This window comes from Lacerta agilis, chromosome 5 (assembly GCF_009819535.1).
Source record: "Lacerta agilis isolate rLacAgi1 chromosome 5, rLacAgi1.pri, whole genome shotgun sequence".
NCBI lineage: Eukaryota > Metazoa > Chordata > Lepidosauria > Squamata > Lacertidae > Lacerta > Lacerta agilis.
In genome coordinates, this window is record NC_046316.1 from 65,751,301 (window position 1) to 65,771,943 (window position 20,643).

Genomic DNA, 20,643 nt, shown 5'->3' on the forward strand with positions numbered 1-20,643 from the left:
TGAGACAAATAATGTAGATGGTAGAAACACTTTTTTCACTGTGTTTTATTATATATTTTGGAAGTGTGAAGGATGGAGAAGCAACTTTCCCCACATATATCCCCGGATGGGTCAAGGACCACACGTGCAAAAGGATGTTCCTTGTATGTTTTGAACGAACGAGATCCTCTGACTTCAATACCTACATCTGTTTTGCCACCTACTTTTGTATAGAATACAGTAGAGACCAGATAGATGTTTTGCGAAGCTCATTCCTCAGCTGCTTTAAAACTATGAATGCTAGTGGTTACTGAATGGTCTCTGGAATGCCACTTCATCGTGATGAGTTAAATATTCCAGTATTTCACAGCATCTGGCTCTTAGAGCAAAAAGTATTTAAGGCCTCTGCTACGGCAGCCTTTGAATGCTGCGGTAATTCTAAGACATGTTACAAAGCACAGGCAATTGATCATAAGAGGAAGGGGGAAAATGCACTAATGATATTAATTGACAAAAACCAGCACGTCTGTCGAAGGAGAGAAACCTTGAAAGGAAACTACATGTTTTGAAGGTCAAGGCTCAGTGTAGGATAATCCCTACCATCTGTTTTCAGGCTGGTGTGATTCTTAGACTGTCATATGCACTCTCTCTCTTTGGAAAATAATAGACAGGAGAAAAACTTACCCAACAGGGAGCCGAAATGCAGTTAGCTTTATAGAAAATGAAAAGGCACCACTGTATAAACTTAAGATGACCCTTAATTTTCCTTCCCCTTGACCTACACATGTTCAAAGTCAGCATCAGAAGTTTAGTGGCTCTGGGAATGAAAATAATTCAGCAACCAATAAACTTTAATGGTCTACAAGTAAACTGGAGAGCACAGCAACCATGCCCAATGCCATTGCTCAAGCATAGTATTGCCCGGCAGGATATATATATTTATTTATTTTAGCCGCAAGAGTGGAAATTCTGAAAAGTATATTTGTAAACTGTGAAATGAGAAAGAGAGGGAAGGGAGTGAAGGAGAGTTTGAGGTGTGTGTGTGTGTGTGTGTGTGTGTGTGTGTGTGTATACACACACAATGGCATAGGTGTTCAGGTACACTTGCTTTATAGTCATGCTTACTTTAGGGTTGTTTTAGAAACCTGAATGGTTTTTCTTTCAAAAGATTTGTTGATCTGGATCTATTTCAGTGTTAACAGCTTATAAAACTATGGTACATAAGTAACAGAACTGATAGTACACATATGCAGCCTTAAACTGCCACAGTGAGTCTAAATACAGACCTTATGCCTACACTAGAAAGATGATGATATGATGATATATTTGGTACTGTTTTGCTTTCCAAGCCTTTGTGACATTGTTCTCATTATACCTTTAAAGCAGTGTTTTTCAACCTTTTTTGGGCAAAGGCACACTTGTTTCATGAAAAAAATCACGAGGCACACCACCATTAGAAAATATTTAAAAAAATAACTCTGTGCCTATATATATATATATATATATATATATATATATATATATATATATATATTAAGACTGTTACAAATCTGAATCTTTATTGTTCTGAAATGCTAGAAACTTAAGACGAAACCCTCCAATTTTCAGTCTCAGATGAGGTGTGGTTCAATGCCCATTTCACATGTAACAAGGCTTCCTTTAAAAATAAAAGGGGAAAAAATGACTAAAGTTCATAAGGATGTGAACGCAACCCTTGGTTTTGACTCAGTTTTTGCAACATCACAAGATCCAGCACCTTCTTCAAAGCTGCTCTTGCTATGATGCTTGGCAAACCTTTTGCCACTCCACAAATTCATCAAGAAGAACAGGCCATGCCCCATCTTCATCATAGTTGCTAAGATCTGCATGGACAGTTCTGCTGAATTCTAACACATTGTACCACTGATCTTTGTTAATTACTCTGTATTTTGACTGCTCCAAGTATTGGTAAAATATTGAAAACAGAGGCCACGTTCTTCCAAGCAGAAGAGCTAACATAGATTTTGCAGTGTCAATATCCAGACTTCTCTGGTCTTTATCCCTTGCAAAATCAAAGGCATATCTGTAGATATTCTTAAATGTTGAAATATCATTCAGTTGCGAGCGCAAAAAATCAAATTTACTCTGCAGCTTTTCTGTGCAGTCACATTGTAATGAGGTCATCCCCTTTAACCATTCTTCCTTTGTAAAAAATCCCATGCTTTCAGCCTCCAGTTTCCAGGCTAAAACTAGCATAATAATATTTTCAGGTTCAACGCCAATGTCCTCACAGAATTTCTCCATTCCTTCTGGCCCTACCACTTCATCCTCACCTGCATATTCATAAAACCAAGCCAGGCACTTCTTGCTTGAAAAATGCTCCTCACCGCTTATCACTTTACTAGACGCTTGAGACCTGCAGTAGCTGCTGATTTTGCACTTCTTGAGGCCCGTCTCGTCCCCCGCCTGCCCCGAGGATTTGCGCTTCTTCTTCACGGGCATCTCCCTCGGTTCGCCCCGGACGGGGGCGCGGAGGCGGAGGGCCGCGGGGCCCCTCGGGAGGGGGGAGGGAGCCGCCGCCTCTTCCTTCCCTCGCAGCTGAGGAGGAGGAGGAGGCGGAGGAGGAGGCGGAGAAGCTGCCGGTGCCGTCGCGGCTCTTGCCTTCCTTCCTCTCAGCTCGCCGCCGCCGCCGCGCCTGGTAGATTCAGGCGTGGGAAGGGGGATACTGTGGTGGGGAGCGAAATAAAGAGCTTTCCTGAGGGAGAAGCGGCGGCGGTGGCGGCGGTGGCAACGCTGGTCCTCTGTGCCTATATTGACTACATATAAAGTAATTTTTCCCACGGCACACCAGGCAACATCTCGCGGCACACTAGTGTGCCGCGGAACAGTGGTTGAAAAACACTGCTTTAAAGCACCTACAAAGCCTATTTCCCTCTCAAAAAAAAAAAAAGGGCACTGTAGTTTACCTTTCACAGAGCTACAGTTCCCAGCACGATTAACAAATCACAGTGCCCAGAATAATTGAAAAGGGAATTGTGTTTCAAATGTGTGTTAAATGTGTTGTATGTACACAGTATAGTTCGATGAAGAATTATGGGGAACTCCAAATCTTGCTCACTATTTTGTGAATTTTGGTTGGTCCTCATAATGTTTTGTTGGTCCTCATAATGCCTAACTATATTTTTTGAATAGGGCGGTGGTTGTCTTCTTTTATAGACCAACATTGCAGGCCTTGGTTTTTTAAGGCAGATAAAATATTTTATTCTATATGATCATTAGTGCAACTAGAAAGATATCCCAAATGCAGATGTGTAAATCTCTTTCTTTCTTTCTTTCTTTCTTTCTTTCTTTCTTTCTTTCTTTCTTTTCCCACATTCAAACACAGATTCTGAGGCGGGGGCAGGGGCAGGGGAACAACCACCATAAAACAAGTTATAAAAAATAACAGCACCCTACAGATACCTAATTAAAAGAGGTTCTCTGTCTTTTTCGAAAAACAGTTTTATTTTCCCTCATTAAAGTGACCTAATCACTGACTTGAGGGATTTACTCCACCCCTCCCTCCGGAATGATGTAGCCATCTTAAATCACACAAATAAAACACATGAGGAAATGAGTTGTCTTCTTCCCTTCTCTCCCGCCAGTCACTAAGGTCACGAAATCCGAGATTTCATTATTTCCATGAAACAACATATTTCACAGCATTGTGTCAATTCATATCCATGAAATCATGTGAAACACTTTGTGAAAATTTCCACTGCGATAAAATTTTGTAATTATATAACAAATGCTGGGAATGAGCAACAGGGAATGGCAAAGACCCCTTTGCCTGCTTCTGAGCTGAGCTTTCCTTAAGTATCTGGCTGGCCATTGATGAAGACTCTGGAGACAGACTGTGAGGCATAATGATAATGGACCTTTGGCTAGATCCAGGAAGGAAATCATGCTTTTTAAATAAATGTTGCAAAACCCCACACCCAAGAGCCAAGTGACTGCCTGGGTTTTGAAATGCCTAAGAAAAAGAAACAGAGTCATGAGCACTAGTGGAGTTTAGCTATGAAGGCTGCAATCCTGTACACATGGCAGGGGTAGCCATTGTGGTACCCTCCAGATGTTGTCGGACTCCAACTCCCATCAGCCCCACCAGCATGACCAATGGTAAGGTTTTGTTGGAATTATCATCTACAACATCTGGATAGCACACTGTTAACAACCTCTTATTAACAGACAGTTTGTTTTAATATATTCCTTATTTGTCTATTATAAAAGGATTCCAAGGTGGTATACAAATGTGTGAGTGAAATGATTCACACAGAATACAATGGTAAATAAAAAAATCCAACACATAGACATAACAGTAAACAATAAGAAAAGGGGCAGACTAAAACCAAACAGCTGTTCCAGCCAGAATGTCATTTAAAGTGCCTGGGAAAATAGCAGAATCTTAACCTGGGCATCTAAAATATTGTAATGTGAGTGTCAGTGCTTTCAGAAGGTCATTCCAAGGTCAAATGAATTCAATGCAGCTTAATTCTAAGGAGACATCTATAAAGGTGTACCTAGGGCTTGGAGAAACCAGAGGCCAGGATAGGTTATGTGGCAACAGTAGAATGGTTGGGAAGAGCTAGGAACGATTGATGCTGCCTTTCAGCATCTGCCACCTGAGGTGGCTGCTTCACTCTGCCTAATGGTAGGTTCTCCAGCTTTGTCTCTCAAGGAGCCTTATACAATTACAACTTAAAATATCATATCATGCAATATTTAGACCACAACTGCCAGAGAAAATACCATCAATAAGAATAAACTAGCAATAAGTAATCACATTCAGCTCAAAATAAAAACAGTACCTTGAGGCCCTCAGATGATTGGTCAGAAAAGAATGTGGCCCTTGGGCACAGTGCTTTGCAAGCCCTGACAATCAGCTGATCCTTGGTGCTTGCAAAGCACAGAGTGGTGTCTCCATATTGTCTTTCAGTTCAACCACGTCTTTACCTGCCCAGCATCTGATGTCATATTTGATGTCAGGTGTACAGCAGTTGTGCCCCACCAGAATATTCTAAGATGTATTATTATATATACTAGTATTTATATTCTGCATTACCCCCAGATGCAAAAATGAGTAAAAATCAGTACAGCAAAAGCAAAGGAAAACAAACCATAAATTTCTATTTCTGCCCTTTAAATCCAGCCACAAATGCCTCAGTAAGTAGAAAGGTCTTACAAAATTCATTCTTAGTAGGACCTGAGATAAAATCAGATTTACCATTCAAATACCTTGATCTTAGAAAACAAAGTCGTATGTGAGAAGAGCTTAAAGGCTACATCGGTGTGAAAGGTATTTTCTATATTTTGAGTTTGCTTCAGAATTTTCAGTCTCACCCTCCTGAATGGTGCCGTGGCATTGTAGCTATTGTTTTGACACCCTTACATAAAAGGAGGGAGATTCATATGGCTCCCTCCCTTCATTTGTTCCAATAATGCTGGTTGTTTAAAGGTTGTTTTTGCAAGGAGATGAGGCAAAATCGCATACAAAACAATGTGAACATTAGGAGCAATTCACACTGGAGATGCTGAAGAATTCTCATGAGGGTTTTTAAAAATTGCAAATCAATGTGGAGTTGTTGAGAACTGAATTTAAGTCTGGAGAAATGAGAAACAGAGAGAAATCAAAATTGACAGATTCACCCATCTTGCTCCCTACAACTCCAGTCCCAGTCTCAGAGGTTTTATAGCACACATGTGCATTTATTGCATTTTTTTAAAGGAATTTGTTTTCTGATGCTGCAAATGCTAGAGATTACTGACCTGGCCTGGTTTTAGCCATATCTAAGCCTCAAAATAGTTAAAGCTATGGTTTTCCCAGTAGTAATGTACGGAAGTGAGAGCTGGACCATAAAGAAGGCTGGTCGCCGTAGAATTGATGCTTTTGAATTATGGTGCTGGAGGAGACTCTTGAGAGTCCCGTGGACTGCAAGAAGATCAAACCTATCCCGACCCCGGTTTGAGGGCTCTGATTGTATTACAGGGAGGTGGGAGGTTGGAGTTGGAGTTATTTTGAATTACTTCAGGAGGAAGAGGAGATTTATAGACCTTCCAGCCTCCCCAGGAATTCTTCACTGATAGTAGTTAGCAATAATTCTTCCTGGGGTGAGCCTTTTTAGCAGTGCAGTTTGAGAATAAGACTCCTACTCACGCTGCCGCGATTTTGAAGCGACCTGATCCGGCGCCATCTTGCCTCCTCCCTCAAACCTATCCATTCTCAAAGAAATCAGCCCTGAGTACTCACTAGAAGGACAGATCCTGAAGTTGAGGCTCCAGTACTTTGGCCACCTCATGAGAAGAGAAGAATCCCTAGAAAAGACCCTGATGTTGGGAAAGATGGAGGGCACAAGGAGAAGGGGACGACAGAGGATGAGATGGTTGGACAGTGTTCTTGAAGCTACTAACATGAGTTTGGCCAAACTGCGAGAGGCAGTGAAGGATAGGCGTGCCTGGCGTACTCTGGTCCATGGGGTCACGAAGAGTCGGACACGACTGAACGACTGAACAACAACAAAAGCCTCAAAAGGATTGACTGGCAGGAGTGAAAATTGCATAGCTGAATATATCCTAAACTTCTCCTCATCTTGCTAGTTCTCGGGGTGTAGGAAACCAGCACCACCACATGAAATCTGATGGAGCACAAAGCAGGAGGCATTTTACCTGCTGATCATATAAATTGGCCCTAACCGCACACCCCATGACAGGTGATGCAGCTGGGCTGCTAGTCTAATGCTCTCCCCACCTGTAGGTTTTCATTCAGATTTGTGCCAACAATCCAGCAGTAAAATACCAGAAATACTACAGCTATCTGCAAATAGGTGTCATGTATCCACAATAAACTGGGCTGGAGAGTCTGGTTCATTGTATTTATTAGTCTTTCACACAGAAACCCTCAAGGTAAGAGCGAACAAAGAACTGGCTGTGTATAGGGTTCCCCCCACACTCCTGAAGCATCTGGGTGTAAGCCTTATTTTGTCAGCATCCATTGTGTTTATAGGCCTGTTTTACTGGGAACCTGCTGCTTCTCACAATGTTTCCTGAGTGACGGTCTTGGTAGAAACTGCATCTGGAAACAACGATCGCACAGCTGTAAATCTGAAAAGCAGCTTGCAATCCTAATAGCTAGCAGCCCCAGTATGGCTGTCCTGCTGAATGTTGAAAAGGGTTAGAAAGGCAATACTGAAGTGATGAATACATTTCTGAGAATCACACCATCATGTTACAAACCCTTCCCCCATTCGACAAAAGGCTCATGTTGTAGTGCTTTTTTACTAGTCTCTCTCCTCTCTCTGTCCAGTCCAGAGACAATGGGCCAGACTAGACATGATGGAGGCAGTTGAGTGCATTTCAGCAGAAAACTAACCCAAGAACACTGGCAGAGGAAGTAGAGTCTGATTTAAAAAACAAAAGTGGTGATTTGGGGAGCAGCATTGAACTTCCCCTGCTTACTTATATTTCCTACTCAAAGTTTCTTTATCCAAGTAAAGTAGCATACACGCTGTACACTTAAAGCACACAACCTCCTCCAAAGAATACTGTCAACTGTAGTTTACCCATGTTAGAGCTACAGTTCCCAGCAGTGGAGTGTAGTCAGTGGACTAAATGTTCCCCTGGCACCTCCTTCCCAAATGTTCCCCTGGCACCTCCTTCCCAAAGCCCAGGAAGCTTCTGTCCAGAGTAGGGAGGGAGGCACAATGCTCTGAGGGGTCCAAGAGCCCTCCCACCATCTTCCCAAACCCGTCCAGCTTTGGCAAGGAGGAAAGAGGGCTCCAACATCCTGGCACAGTCCTGGCACCTCCTTCACAAAGCCCAGGAAGCTTCTGCCCGTATTAGGGAGGGAGGCACAATGCTCATGCCTGCGATGTCAGAACATCACACATGCAACGTTGCCCCCCCTCCAAATCATCCTCACAAGCTGGCACCTCTGGCCCTAACTGTTCCTCTATGAAAAATTTCACTGCATGCCAATGGTCCCCAGCACCCTTAACAAAGTACAGCTGCCAGGCTTCTTTGTGGAGAACCATGCTCTGAACATGGTCTTAGTTTTTCCTCAGCTGAGCTTAGTGACTGGAAATAAAATTGTGTAATGAAAATCTGCCACCACTCCTTTCTCTTGATGTGTACCACTCTGTCTGAAGACCCTTCTAGGCCAAAATTGTCAAAGGAGCCAAGAGGTAAGCACTGATTTATTTTTATTTTTATTTTTTTGCTTTAAAATCTTACCCCAATCCTTGTTTTCTTTGTGTCCAAGGCAGCTGGAGGATGGATTTATGCAAGATGCACTGTTGCTCAGGAACATAGGAAGCTGCTTTATACTGAGTCAGACCATTGGTCCATCCAGGTGACTTTACACTGACTGCAGCAACTTTCTAGGGCATCATGGACAATTCTCTTCTAGCTGTACCTGGAGATGCCAAGGATTGGACCTGGTACCTTCTGCACACAAACAAATGCTCTACCAGTGAGCTACAGCCCTTCAAGACTGGATAGGTCTTTTCTTCAGTATGGATAGGTCTTTTGTCCAGTGATGTTTGGAGCCATCTCTGTCGTTGCTCCCTGCAAAATTATAGATGGACGTGAAAGTAGTACCGTTAAATAATAAAAATAGGAGGAAGGGAGATTAAGTGAGCGAGGATCCTGATGGGTTGGGCCCTGAACTGGGAGGTGGGATGTAGTCTTCAAAGGAAGCAGAAAATCAGAGACAGGAAAATAGGTATTGGTGGCAGAGCATATAATTGATTGGCATGTAGCCAGCCAGCCCCAGGGTAGCCTTAGCAGTGGCTGAATTACCTCACTTGGAAAGAAGATCAAGGACTTGGAGCAGGAGAAAAACAAACATCCCTTCTGGGAGGAAGGGCCAGTGGGAAGAGATGTCTGAGCAATATCATGTAGGAAGATCTGGACTCCATTTAACTTTAATCCACCACTAAAATCAAAGCCATAGGAGGAAAGTTATACACCCAGAAGGGGGAGGAGGACTGCATCTCAGATGGCTGTCAGAACAAACCTTGTTCACTATTCCAAAGAGTCCTTCCATAGTTAATGTGAATCCTGGAGACTCTCGAGAGGAATAGATGGAGAACTCTCCCTATCTATTATTGCATGGTAACATTTCACTTAAAAACAATGCAGCGATTAAAAATTGCTGCGCCATTAATCTGTCTGTCTTTCCAGCGGACCTTTGCTTCTGTATGATGAGCCTTCTAGAAAAGTGATGTAAAGGAATCAAATCATAAAGACTCTGCCTGTAAATCACTTATGTATTACAATTATTTACATCCTACCTTTCAGAACACAAAGCCTGCTGAAGTAATATCAAACTCATTAAAAACACACACACATAAAGTTAACAACGTTGTTATATTAAAAGTGACCAACATCCATCCCACAAGGTGTTTGGTAGGAGATTGATCCTATGCAGGGAGAGAATAGACCAGCTGGAGCAGGTCCTGTTATCTTCTTTGCCTGTTTCTCCACCTCTCTCTACTAGGATATTAGCATGGTGTTCTTCAGATGGAGAATGTCCTCAGGTGGTCTTTGTTTACATGTCTCTCTCCCTCTTTCTGTGAGACAGAGAAAGAGAGTCCATGCAGCCATACAGAGGAGGGGTTTTCTACCATAAGCCCCTGTCTTCTGTTGAACATTTTTTGTACATATGATTGTCTGCACCTTGCTATTGTAGAAGGGCAAGAAATTCAACTCATGGAAACTAAATATACATTTGTTTAAATGGAATGTGAGCTCCAGGCCCACAGAAATTTAATATCTTAATGACAGTGTCTACAAAGAGTGTCTAATGAAAGCTGTCATATATGTCAATTCAGACATATTCCTGTCTGGGGGGGGGGCGAATCTCATCAGCTAGAAAGTTATTTGTCTATAAGCCAAGTTGCGTGTGTGTTAAGCACTTTGCTAGGAAAACAACATGGCAGGAGGTTTCAAGGCAAATGTATGTATCGTCATTTAATAACAACATGACAATAAAAAACCACACACACACACACACATCCCAAGAGAGAGAAAACCCACAACTTTCCCCAACATTGTAATTTCATGTTTTCACTAACCCTTTCACACAGCACAATACAATTTTCCCTGGATGTCTTTCTTCTTGGATCTATTCCTTCTCCTTAAATGATAAACATAAGTCACGCAGCCCATTTTTCTAGCAGAATAGAACTTTCAAATCTATAGGTCAGAATGGGGAAACCCAGGACTTTCCAAGCATTGTTGGAGTCCAGTTCTCATTCCAGCTTGACCACAGTAGTACAAGCACTGGCAACTTCAAGGTTGGGCAACTACACAGCACACGATGTGGGGCTTCCCTTGCAATTGAACTAGAAGATGTAGTTAGTACAGAATTCTGCAGCGCAACTGCTGACATGGGGGAGACCTTTCAGCATATTACACATCTGCTCAGAGAGCTGTACTGGTTGCTGTCTTTTAATGTGGAAGCACCCACAGTTCGGAACTCCCTGCCTATTAACATCAGGCAGGCACCTTGACTGTCCTCTTGCCTATGCCTGCTTAAAACATTTTTTTTTTAGGCAAACCTATTCAGACACAGAGAAGTTACCCGTGTTTTAACCTGTTTATAGCTTGTTGATTTTAATAAGTTCTGAATGGTGTTGTTGTTTTTTTTAAAAAAAAGAAAAGTATATCCATTTTTAACTGGGTTTTTTAATTGATAATTACATTGTTGTTTCTCCTAAACTGCATGGAAGTTTAGAAAAGCAGTATATATAAGCTGTATATACATTTTGTTAAAAAAAATAATAATCAAACCCAGCCAGCATAGTCCATGGGATGCTGGGATTTATATTTCCCTATCACTGCTGTAGCATGTAATGGAATTACATGGAAATACACAGGCAAATAAAGGGAAACTAAATGAATGGGTAAAATTCTAAGCAATTTTTAAACTTTAAAGCTGCTACTCCTTTAAAGTAGACATGGTATTCCAAAATTAATTATTTTGCACAATCACTTGTCTAAAAAATATTCCCACAGTACTTCCTCTGTCCATTCTGTTTCCAATAGCTCTTCTGAAGAAAGAGTTCCCAAGGGTATGATTAATTGAATAATAATTGTGCCAAACAGAGCATCATCAGACTTTAATAGCTGCTAAATAAGTGTCCACTCATCCCTGCTGATCCATAGATTAAAGGTCTATACCTTGAAGCTTAATAGCCATTTCCTCCCAAGAAGTGTATCCGATAGCTCATTGCTTTTGCCATGTCTAAAACGCATGGCAGCCCACTCTAATGCTTCTCAAGAGCATTCGTTGTTCTGGGAGAGAAAGGAATTATTCTAAATCTAAAGCTTCTAAGTGGTTCTTCTGTGCTTCATCTTCTGCATGTAGAGTATTTCTGGAGTGGCTGACCTGAATAGAAGGTGCATGTGACAAGTCCTTATCTTAACAGAGTGTCTTCAGTGTGTGACTTGAATTATTATACACATTTGAGAGGCAATTTTTGAAAGTCAAATGCATCATTCCTCCTAATAGCAAACTCAGGTGGTTGAGTGCCTATCAGTTTGGAAGTGAAATGGGCCACCTAAAAATATACTAGTGGTTTCTACTTACTATGGGAACTCTCTAGGTATGCACAAGTATGTAAGTTTGTAAATTTAAAGAATTAAAAAAAAAACCCAATACATTCATACAACCCACAAAAAGCCCACCCCTTTGGATTTATTTGATACCTGCCTTTTAACAATTTGGGCAGGAGAGGTTTAAAAAGAGGGGAAGCCAGAAATATTGTTGGATTAGAGTTGCTGTAATTTTATCTGACCTTTGTTTCAGAACAGAATGATGTCAAAGAAACAAACAACAGCAAGGCATGGTTGGATAGAAGGCCATATAGGTTTTATATAATTAACATAGACAGGCTTTTTATGCTGCATTAGACATGTCACAGCTGGTCTCTTTTCAAAAGTTTTTTTCAAGTCACAGAATTACAGAATCATGGACTTCTAGGCTTGTCAAATACCTGAAGAGTTACCAAGGCGAATCTCCTCATGATTGCTCACGAAACAATGAACAAGGAGATTTATTTTGTTACATAATGAATGAGAATTTCGGAAACACACCCATATTCTTGTTGCTTCAAAACATACAGAGAGACACGTAGATATGCTAGAGGTGCTCAAAGGATTTCCCTTTCTTCAGCATCTGGACAGCCAAAGCTATTCAGAACTCAGGAAGAACAACCTTGACATGCAGGGTCGTCTTACACATAGGTGATAGGGGTGTGGGACACCCAGGCGCCAGGCTCTCAGGGACACCAGGCCGAGAGTCTGGGGCCCAAGAGTTGAGTCCGGGGAAGAGCCTGCCCATCGGTTGGAGTGCCGCAGCGAGCTCTTCTGCTGCAGGCAGCTGTTCACCACGAGTTCGGGGATGACCGAGCCAGCAAGACGCTGAGGCGGTCGGCCAGCTCTGCCCTCCTGTGCGCCTGGGACTGGGCAACCTGGGAGGGGGGCGCCAGGTGGATCTTTGCACCCTGGCACCACATAAGCTTAAGGCAGCCCTGTTGGCATGCATCGATTTGACCCATCCTACTAAGATATTTGTTAGTTTTTAAAGGTATTTGTAGTCCACCCTTCAGTCAAGAGTCCCACGGTGACAAACAGTAATATCTCAATTAACAATTTAAAACAAAATCAATCAGATGACATCATGATATTAGTAAGCAATCACAAAAGGGAAGCATAAGTGTAAATAAAATATCAACATGTACTTCATCCTGCTCAAAGGCTTGGGCCCAGAGGTGAGTCTTTCTTTCCCTGTTGTCTGAAGCGAAAAACATAGAGGGAAGACGTGCCACAAAGGGGAAGGCATTCCAAAGCTGTGGCTTGTGAAAGAGAAAACCTTTCCTCTGGGTCCTTGCACTACAAGCTTCGCTCCATCATGAGGAGATCCTAACAAATTGGCAGACTATTATGAGAGCTGGTGTTCTTTCAGATACTTAGAGCCTAAGTCTTTTAGGTCTTTATAAATTATCACAAGCACCTTGAAGCCAGCCTGGGATATTATTGGCTTTTGTTGTGCTCAATATTTAATTTTGGAGTTGTGTTATTTTTGCTGTTATAGGAAGCATGTTTTTGTTTTGTTTTTTATTGCTCCACCTTATTCTGAATTATAAGGAGATTGTTCAATTTTATCGCATATTTCTTGATGATATGTTTTCATTAAGTTATTGTTTGACTATGTAATTTTTGTCACATTTTGTAAATTGGGAATGATATTGTTATAGATATATATTCATGCTGGAAACTGCCTTGAACAAGATCTACCACGATGATGATATGGGCTTAAAAGCTAATTTATTGCATTTTGAAAATCATATTAACTTGTATGAGCATAATGCTTATTGAAAATTGTTCTATGACACTATACAATATGCTGTATTAAAGGTATTAAATGCACATTTATCCTATACGCTGATGTGCTGAACAATGAATTGTAAATATATTGAAATATGTGAACATCGCTACATTGATGTGCCCAAGAAAAAGAGGGCAAAATGTCCCAGAATTCTGAAGTTTTTGCTGCACGCAGATTATTTTCCTTGAGCCATTCATGATGGCTATGTGTACTGTAAAGGTAAACACAAAACTGTAAAGGTAAACACAAAACGAAATAAAACAACAATACATTGCCTGAATCTGGTATTGCCAGCAAAACATCAGGTTTCTTAATATATCAAAATGTAATATGTATTCAGGAGGGCAATAACCATCAAGAAATTGACCCTGAAGCAACTTTTGATTGAGAGCTCACTAATTTTTCACAAGGCAGTTGCAGTCTCAACATCGGCAGCAATCCCAGGTAAATAAGACCAAGAATTTGCCTTTATTATACTGACACCCAAATAAATGCTGGTTAGCAAGTAGTATAAATAAACTATATAATACTAATGGGCAATAATTGCTTTTATTGAAATTCACACAGGTGTAGGTTTATTTATGCAGAGATGCACTCCACCTCATAAGGAATGTTCTATATTCAGAATAGAATAGAAAGTTCTATATTCAGAGACTGAGGGTGTTGGAACATAACACTAAAGCCTAGTGTGACATGTACCCCAATCTCTGAGCAGTGGGAAATTTCAGGGGTATCAGCATATACCCTGGGTTTGGTTTCCATTAAATGAAGGTAACCAGACACAGTTGTGTCTTCAAAACGTTTAGTTTTATTTACCCATATATACCAGCAGGACATAAGATAAAAGGACTTACAGCCTATCCACTCCAACAGATCTTACTCCCCCATTAGGTTTTTGCAGGTGGGTGTCCCAAAGTCATTGCTCTAGATTTAGCACAGAGAACTAATCTCTATCTCCCAGTTTCAACCCAAAATAAGTTGGTTTATTGTTCTCTTTTAATGGCATCCTCTCCAGCTGGTAGTTTCTATACCTAGCAACCAACCTCTTCCTCTACAAAATTCTGATGGCTGCTTCCTCCCTCCAACCCCATACTACTAGTTTAGTGCTGTGCTACGTATATGAGTGAGCTTTGGGTTTCTTTCTGTACTCCTCTTTCCTCACCACTGAGGCTAGGAGGAGTTTGGAAGCATTCACGACAGCTTAAATTAACCACAGTTTGTAGTTTTGTCCAAATGGGTAGAAACTGTGGTTAGTATAAACTATGGTTGATCTGAACAAGTCAGAATCAAATCCCCCTTTCTGATCTCAACAGGTTGGGACATATCATAGATAAAAGTAGCCCCAGTTCCTGACTCAGATGAAATGACAACTGCAGTTATTAGGAAATGGTAGTGGATTGCATGTTTTCTGTATTACTAGCTGAAAAATATTAAGTGGGAAACAAATATGTGATCTCCTTCTCAAAGACACTCTTCGTTGCAATTACACCAGACCAGGTCTATGTCCAGTCTCACTGCAATTGTATTCATTATCATTACATTCGAATTAGGTCATATGTATGTTTCACATCCATATATGACATGTAGCTCTGCTTCTCTTGAATTAAAAGCATCAAGTAATCCCTTTCTTCCAGGGCTAATGAAGTGGTGGTTCGATGCATGTACAGTCCAAAAACCAGTGAGCTCAAATCTAGAGATATATGCTCAAGATCACTTCACACAAATAAAAAGACTGCCTTTCATAACTATTAGCTCAACGTTGTACTCACAATCAGTATAGTTCATGAATGAGGGACGCGGGTGGTGCTGTGGTCTAAACTGCTGAGCCTCTTGGGCTTGCCAATCAGAAGGTTGGCGGTTCAAATCCACACAACAGGGTGAGCTCCCGTTTTTCTGTCCCAGCTTCTGCCAACCTAGCAGTTCGAAAGCATGAAAGTGCAAGCTGATAAATAGGTACCACTGTGGCGGAAAGGTAAATGGCGTTTCTGTGCGCTCTGGTTTCCATCAAGGTGTTCCGTTGTGCCAGAAGCAGTTTAGTCATGCTGGCCACATGACCCGGAAAGCTGTCTGTGGATAAACGCCGGCTCCCTTGACCTGAAAGCGAGACGAGCACTGCACCCCATAGTTGCCTTTGACTGCACTTAACCATCCAGGGGTCCTTTACTTTTTACCTTTTTTAGTTCATGATTGGAAAATGCATACCAGTCCAGTATTCCTATGGGTGGACCCACAATTTTAATTATTACTATTTTTGACTGGGGGTACAAAACTACAGTGGAGTGCATATTATTTTCATGTAATTAATTGCTTAATCATAATTGTGTATGTGCATTGAGTAACATGTGTAGAACATGAAAAAGCCTGCTAAAGGACTGGTAAAGAAGAGACAAATAGCAGGTTAGGGAAGGCCGAGGAATTTGATTTCCTTGAATCTTAACATTGAACTGACCTGCAGTGTTGGGGGGAAATTAAGAAGTGTATGTTCTTCTTGAAAGTGTTCTTGAGTTGCTGCTTTTAATGAAAGTGGCTCTATAACAACCAGGCAGTGTCATTTGTTTTGCTTTTCTTCTCAGACAATGTGCTAAAAGCAGTTGAGGATTATAAGGCAGCAATCTGAATTGTAATGAATGAAAATTTTCTTCTTCTTCTTCTTCATGATAATAATAATAATAATAATAATAATAATAATTATTATTATTATTATTATTATTATTATTATTATTATTATTATTATTTATCTATACCTTGCCCATCTGGCTAGATTTCCCCAGCCACTCTGGGCGGCTCCCAACAGAATATTAAAAACACGATAAAACAACAAACATTAAAAACTTCCCTAAACAGGGCTGCCTTCAGATGTCTTCTAAAAGTCAGATAGTTGTTTATTTCCTTGACATCTCATGGGAGGGTGTTCCACAGGGCGGGTGCCACTACTGAGAAGGCCCTCTGCCTGGTTCCCTGTAACTTCGTTTCTCGCAGTGAGGGAACCGCCAGAAGGCCCTTGGCGCTGGACCTCAGTGTCCGGGCTGAACAATGGAGTGGAGATGCTACATCAGGTATACTGGGCTGAGACCATTTAGGGCTTTAAAGGTCAGCACCAACACTTTGAATTGTGCTCGGAAATGTACTGGAAGCTAATGTAGCTCTTTCAGGACTGGTGTTATATGGTCTCTTAACTTCAGATGATGCATGTGCATAGTATCAACTAAATGACATCACCATAAAATCTCATTCAGCAAATGGCGGGTGGGCAGGATGAGACACCAACACTCACTATAACTGTGGCTATCCTATTATCCTTGCATCTCCCACTTATCTTTCTCTATTTTTTTGGAAGAAGGTCTTAATGAGCATATAGCTCAGAATATTGTGACACCTAAAACTCCTCCAGGAGCAATATAAACAGTGTTTGTAGTCTCCTGAAAAGTTTATAGAGGTTGCAAGATCTCCCACAAAAACCTAGCAATGGCATTTTAAATGAAACTAACCATTTAAAGTTCTTTAAGAGTGTCAGCAAGCAAATAGATAGAAGGAATTTAGAATTTATTTATCTTTAAAGCAGATCAATGCAGACAAAACCAATTTAGGAATGAACTATTCCAGGCACAACTGACATGGACTGGAAATTGATAGATTTCTCCATCCCTAAGTGCTCTAATCCTGGTCCTCCCAGCTTTGAATTCATATTTGAATTCATATTTATGCCTCTGTTCTGGTCCCAGACCTGAAAGACCAGTCCAAAATAGCTTGTGATTTCCAATTTTATGTTGACACTTCACAAGTTTATTTTTCCTTAGATCACTTCCAAACTAGCCCTTCATTTGCCAATGGGTCCTGGTGGGTATGTTAATCAATTTTAATCCATGCATGGATCTAACTTCCAGCAGTTGATCTGATCAATCACTACTTTTTTTTGTCTCAGTTCACTTTTTGTCAGATCAATTGTGCTTAGAGCAGTATGACCCTATTCCTACCTATCTGGCTACTAATTTTGGTCAGCTCTATGATTCATAGATTTCTTCATCTAATGTATTATGCCAAGCATGTCCAACAGTTAGATCGTGATCTACCGGTAGATCACTGGATGTCTGTGGTAGATCACCGGAAGATCAGTGGCTCCCCCCCAAGAAGCTAAAAAAACTCCCCCCCCTAAAAAAAGCTCAACATCTTTGTCCTGCACCCCTAAAATGACCTGAACCACCAAAAATAGGACTTTCCTTCCTAAAAAAAAGCTCAATGTCACTTTCCTCTTCCCTAAAGAAGCTCAACAACTTTGACCTGAACCTCCCAAAAGGGGGTAGATCACTGCCAGTTTTTAACTCTGTGAGTAGATCGCAGTCTCTTGGAAGTTGGCCACCCCTGTATTATGCCATTTCAGGCATTGTAAATGCCTGAGTAGGAGATATGGGGCAATGCACACTGCTCTTTCAATGAGCAAAGGGACATGGTTGGATACAACACACAGCATTTAATTTCATGAAAATTGTTCTGGCTTTGGCAACCATGTGTGCATACAGAAGTATATTAAATATAATCACCTAATTTAGTAAGGTATTTATTAATACATTTATATGGTGCTTAATCGCTAGGCTTTCTAAGCATGTTCAGTCTTTCTTTGCAACAGGCTAATACATTTCCTTAATTAAACTGGTTTTACCTTACTTGCTGTTATAGAAGAAAGATGAAATGATGATAAATTGTTGCTTCAACTTCATTTGTTGATCACAGGCCCAGTAGAGAGACTATCATGGTCAGTTTGCTGTGAGCAAAGCTAAACTATGGTTTAGCTTCATGTTACAACCAATCCCAGACTAGTTGTTTATCTCTGCCAGATCAACTGCAAGTGGCAAACCATAGAACAAATCTTGGCTACAGCTCATACTTTGCCTGGAGTGAGCTAAGTTTGCATGCAGTGAGTTACCCCTGGATCCAGGAATTAATGCTAACCCAAACCATAGTTTAACTTGCAACAGCACGGGAGCAGCAGGACTGACGGAGAAGTAAAGCAACTATAATCTTCTCCTTGGGATCCTGCACTATTACTCACTCACACTAAGCCATGGTATGGCTTAGCAGAAGGAGCAAAGCAGCTGTGATCTCTTCAAAAATGTGCACATTTCCTCTTTTGTGCTAACCCATTGCATGGTTTAGCATTATGAGAGAACTGAGTCTCTCTCTCATCCTTATTCTCTCTCTCTGTCTATCTGTTTGACTCTCTCTCTCTCTCTCTCTCTCTCACACACACACACACACACAAGCATACACACAGCTTTCCCCCAAAGCAAAACATCACAGCCTGGTCATACAAGAAAGCCATTTTTCATAGCCTGAAAATGAAGTGGGGGGTAAAGGCTTACTTCAGTTTAGACTGAATTGGTTCCAGAAGCCTTTTTTATCCCAATCCATGTGTGGCTTTGCAAAACTGTAGACCAGTGAATATATATTGACCCAAATTTTGATATATGGGCATTTACTATGTCCATCTGTACATTCACCCCCAGGACCCTGGTTTTTATTTATTTATTTGCTGTTTAGCATCTGCATATTGCAGCTGTGCAAACACACTTCAGAGAAAAGCTGTACCATATGATTAATAAGCAAAAAAAGATGAAAAGAAACTCAAATATTCTTAGAGGGTATATTAAATCCTGAGTCTGAGAAATATTTAAACCAAACAGTGTGAAATATGGCCAAAGCGGTGTCCCAAAATGGATAGTTCTTTAACAAGGAGCAATCTCTGAAGTTGGGGCTGGTTCACATTTAGGTTTGGCACTGGGATAGTGTGTCAGGAAAACAAGAACTTGTGCTTGGTCGCAGGCTACCTGCTTTGTGTTTTCTCATTGACCTTTTTGAAGCAATTTGCAGTATTTTTCTCTCCTCACATTTAGCTTTACGCATTTGCTCAGCTTTCGGGGGTTGTGGCAGGGTTGCCTTGCTAATTTTAGCCTCAGTTAAAAAAAAATGCTTTCATTAGAGGCATTTGGTTTCTTTTAGATTTCCTCTTTCATGCTGCTCTTGCAGAGCCTCTGTCAGGAATCCAGCCATTATGGCATTCATTTATTCAATTAGACTAATTAAAGAAGTGTCTTTGGTCCCAAAAGGAGCTCGGAATAGCTGCTTGCTTCCTTGCCTGGAGGAGCTGTGAGCAAAGAACAAATTGTATCAGTTCATTGACATTCCTGACATGAACTCTGATCTTCAGCGACCCATCCTTAAGGTTTTCCTAGGTTACCTTTATAGCAACTTGGATTGGCACGTCCTTTTCTGTGCCATGAGATTTTTCCAAAGCAGTCATTCCCAGGGGACAAGGCCGCAGCAGGAGTTTTTATAGGATAGATTATAGCTTCAGATTGCCTTTCTTTCAACTTTTTGCCAGTGTTTGAATCCTATCCTTAACAGAATCCTTCCAAGAACGGAAAAGCCCTCCAATTCTTTAACGTGAAATATCCAAATGAAAGCGAAGCATTATATCAGAATTGTATAAGATTTCATTGCTTGTAAAAGGGGAGGAAAGGCAGCACTGACACAGCTGGCCAGCCACTCAGAAAAGCATAATAGTAAAACTCTTTGCTGCAACGCAATGATGCTGTTAAAATATAAAAAGTGTTGTATAAAAAGGGACTCGAAAGAGGGTATAAATATACTTTTATTAATTCTGGGAACATTTCGGTGGGTTTTTTTTTCTGGTGCCATGGATTAAGAATGGAGATTTGCCATGTCTCTTGAAAAGTCTGATCTGAAACAGCCATCACTGCTGCAGTACAGAAGAGGTTTTCATCTCCACACAGTGATTTGTGGGTGGGTGGGTGTTTTAAGATGGCAATTCCCTTCATTTTTTGTATGCATAAGCTAACTTGCAGGGTGATCCACTGGCTTTCGTGACGAGATGCAAGACCTCCATTGAGTTCAATGGGGCTTACTCCAAGGATACATAAGAAGGTGCTTGATTGTAGGCTTAGTCAAGTTGTTTTCTACATTCAGAAAAGATGTAACCAGATGAACTGGGAGTGGGGGGGGGGGACCCAGCTCACCACGATATGCTGGCCATCTATAGTTTTGGTTCCAGCAGAACACTATATTTCTGTGGGTATGGAGGTAGGTAGTCACCCACCAGTTAAGCCCTCTTGCCCCAAGATCAGATCTACCCTTAGGCAGAGTGAGGCAGCCACCACAGGCAGCTGATGCTGAGGGAACACAGGGCCAGACTTTGACCTTTCAATTTTCAGTGGCACCCTGTGCAAGGCCAAAATTTGTCATCT

The 20,643-nt window shown here is 41.2% G+C and overlaps 1 protein-coding gene across 1 annotated transcript; it reads right to left on the reverse strand.

Moving 5' to 3' along the window:
• Positions 1-1,598: 1,598 nt before the first annotated feature.
• LOC117046330 (DCN1-like protein 5) lies at positions 1,599-2,502 on the reverse strand. The gene has a single exon (XM_033148128.1). It carries the CDS (start codon positions 2,458-2,460, stop codon positions 1,756-1,758), a length of 705 nt encoding a protein of 234 aa, XP_033004019.1. The 5' UTR covers positions 2,461-2,502; the 3' UTR covers positions 1,599-1,755.
• Positions 2,503-20,643: the final 18,141 nt, after the last annotated feature.

Coding starts and splice junctions, on each gene's coding strand:
- LOC117046330 (XM_033148128.1), bottom strand. CDS start 2,460: ATGCCCGTGAAGAAGAAGCGCAAATCCTCGGGGCAGGCGGGGGACGAG.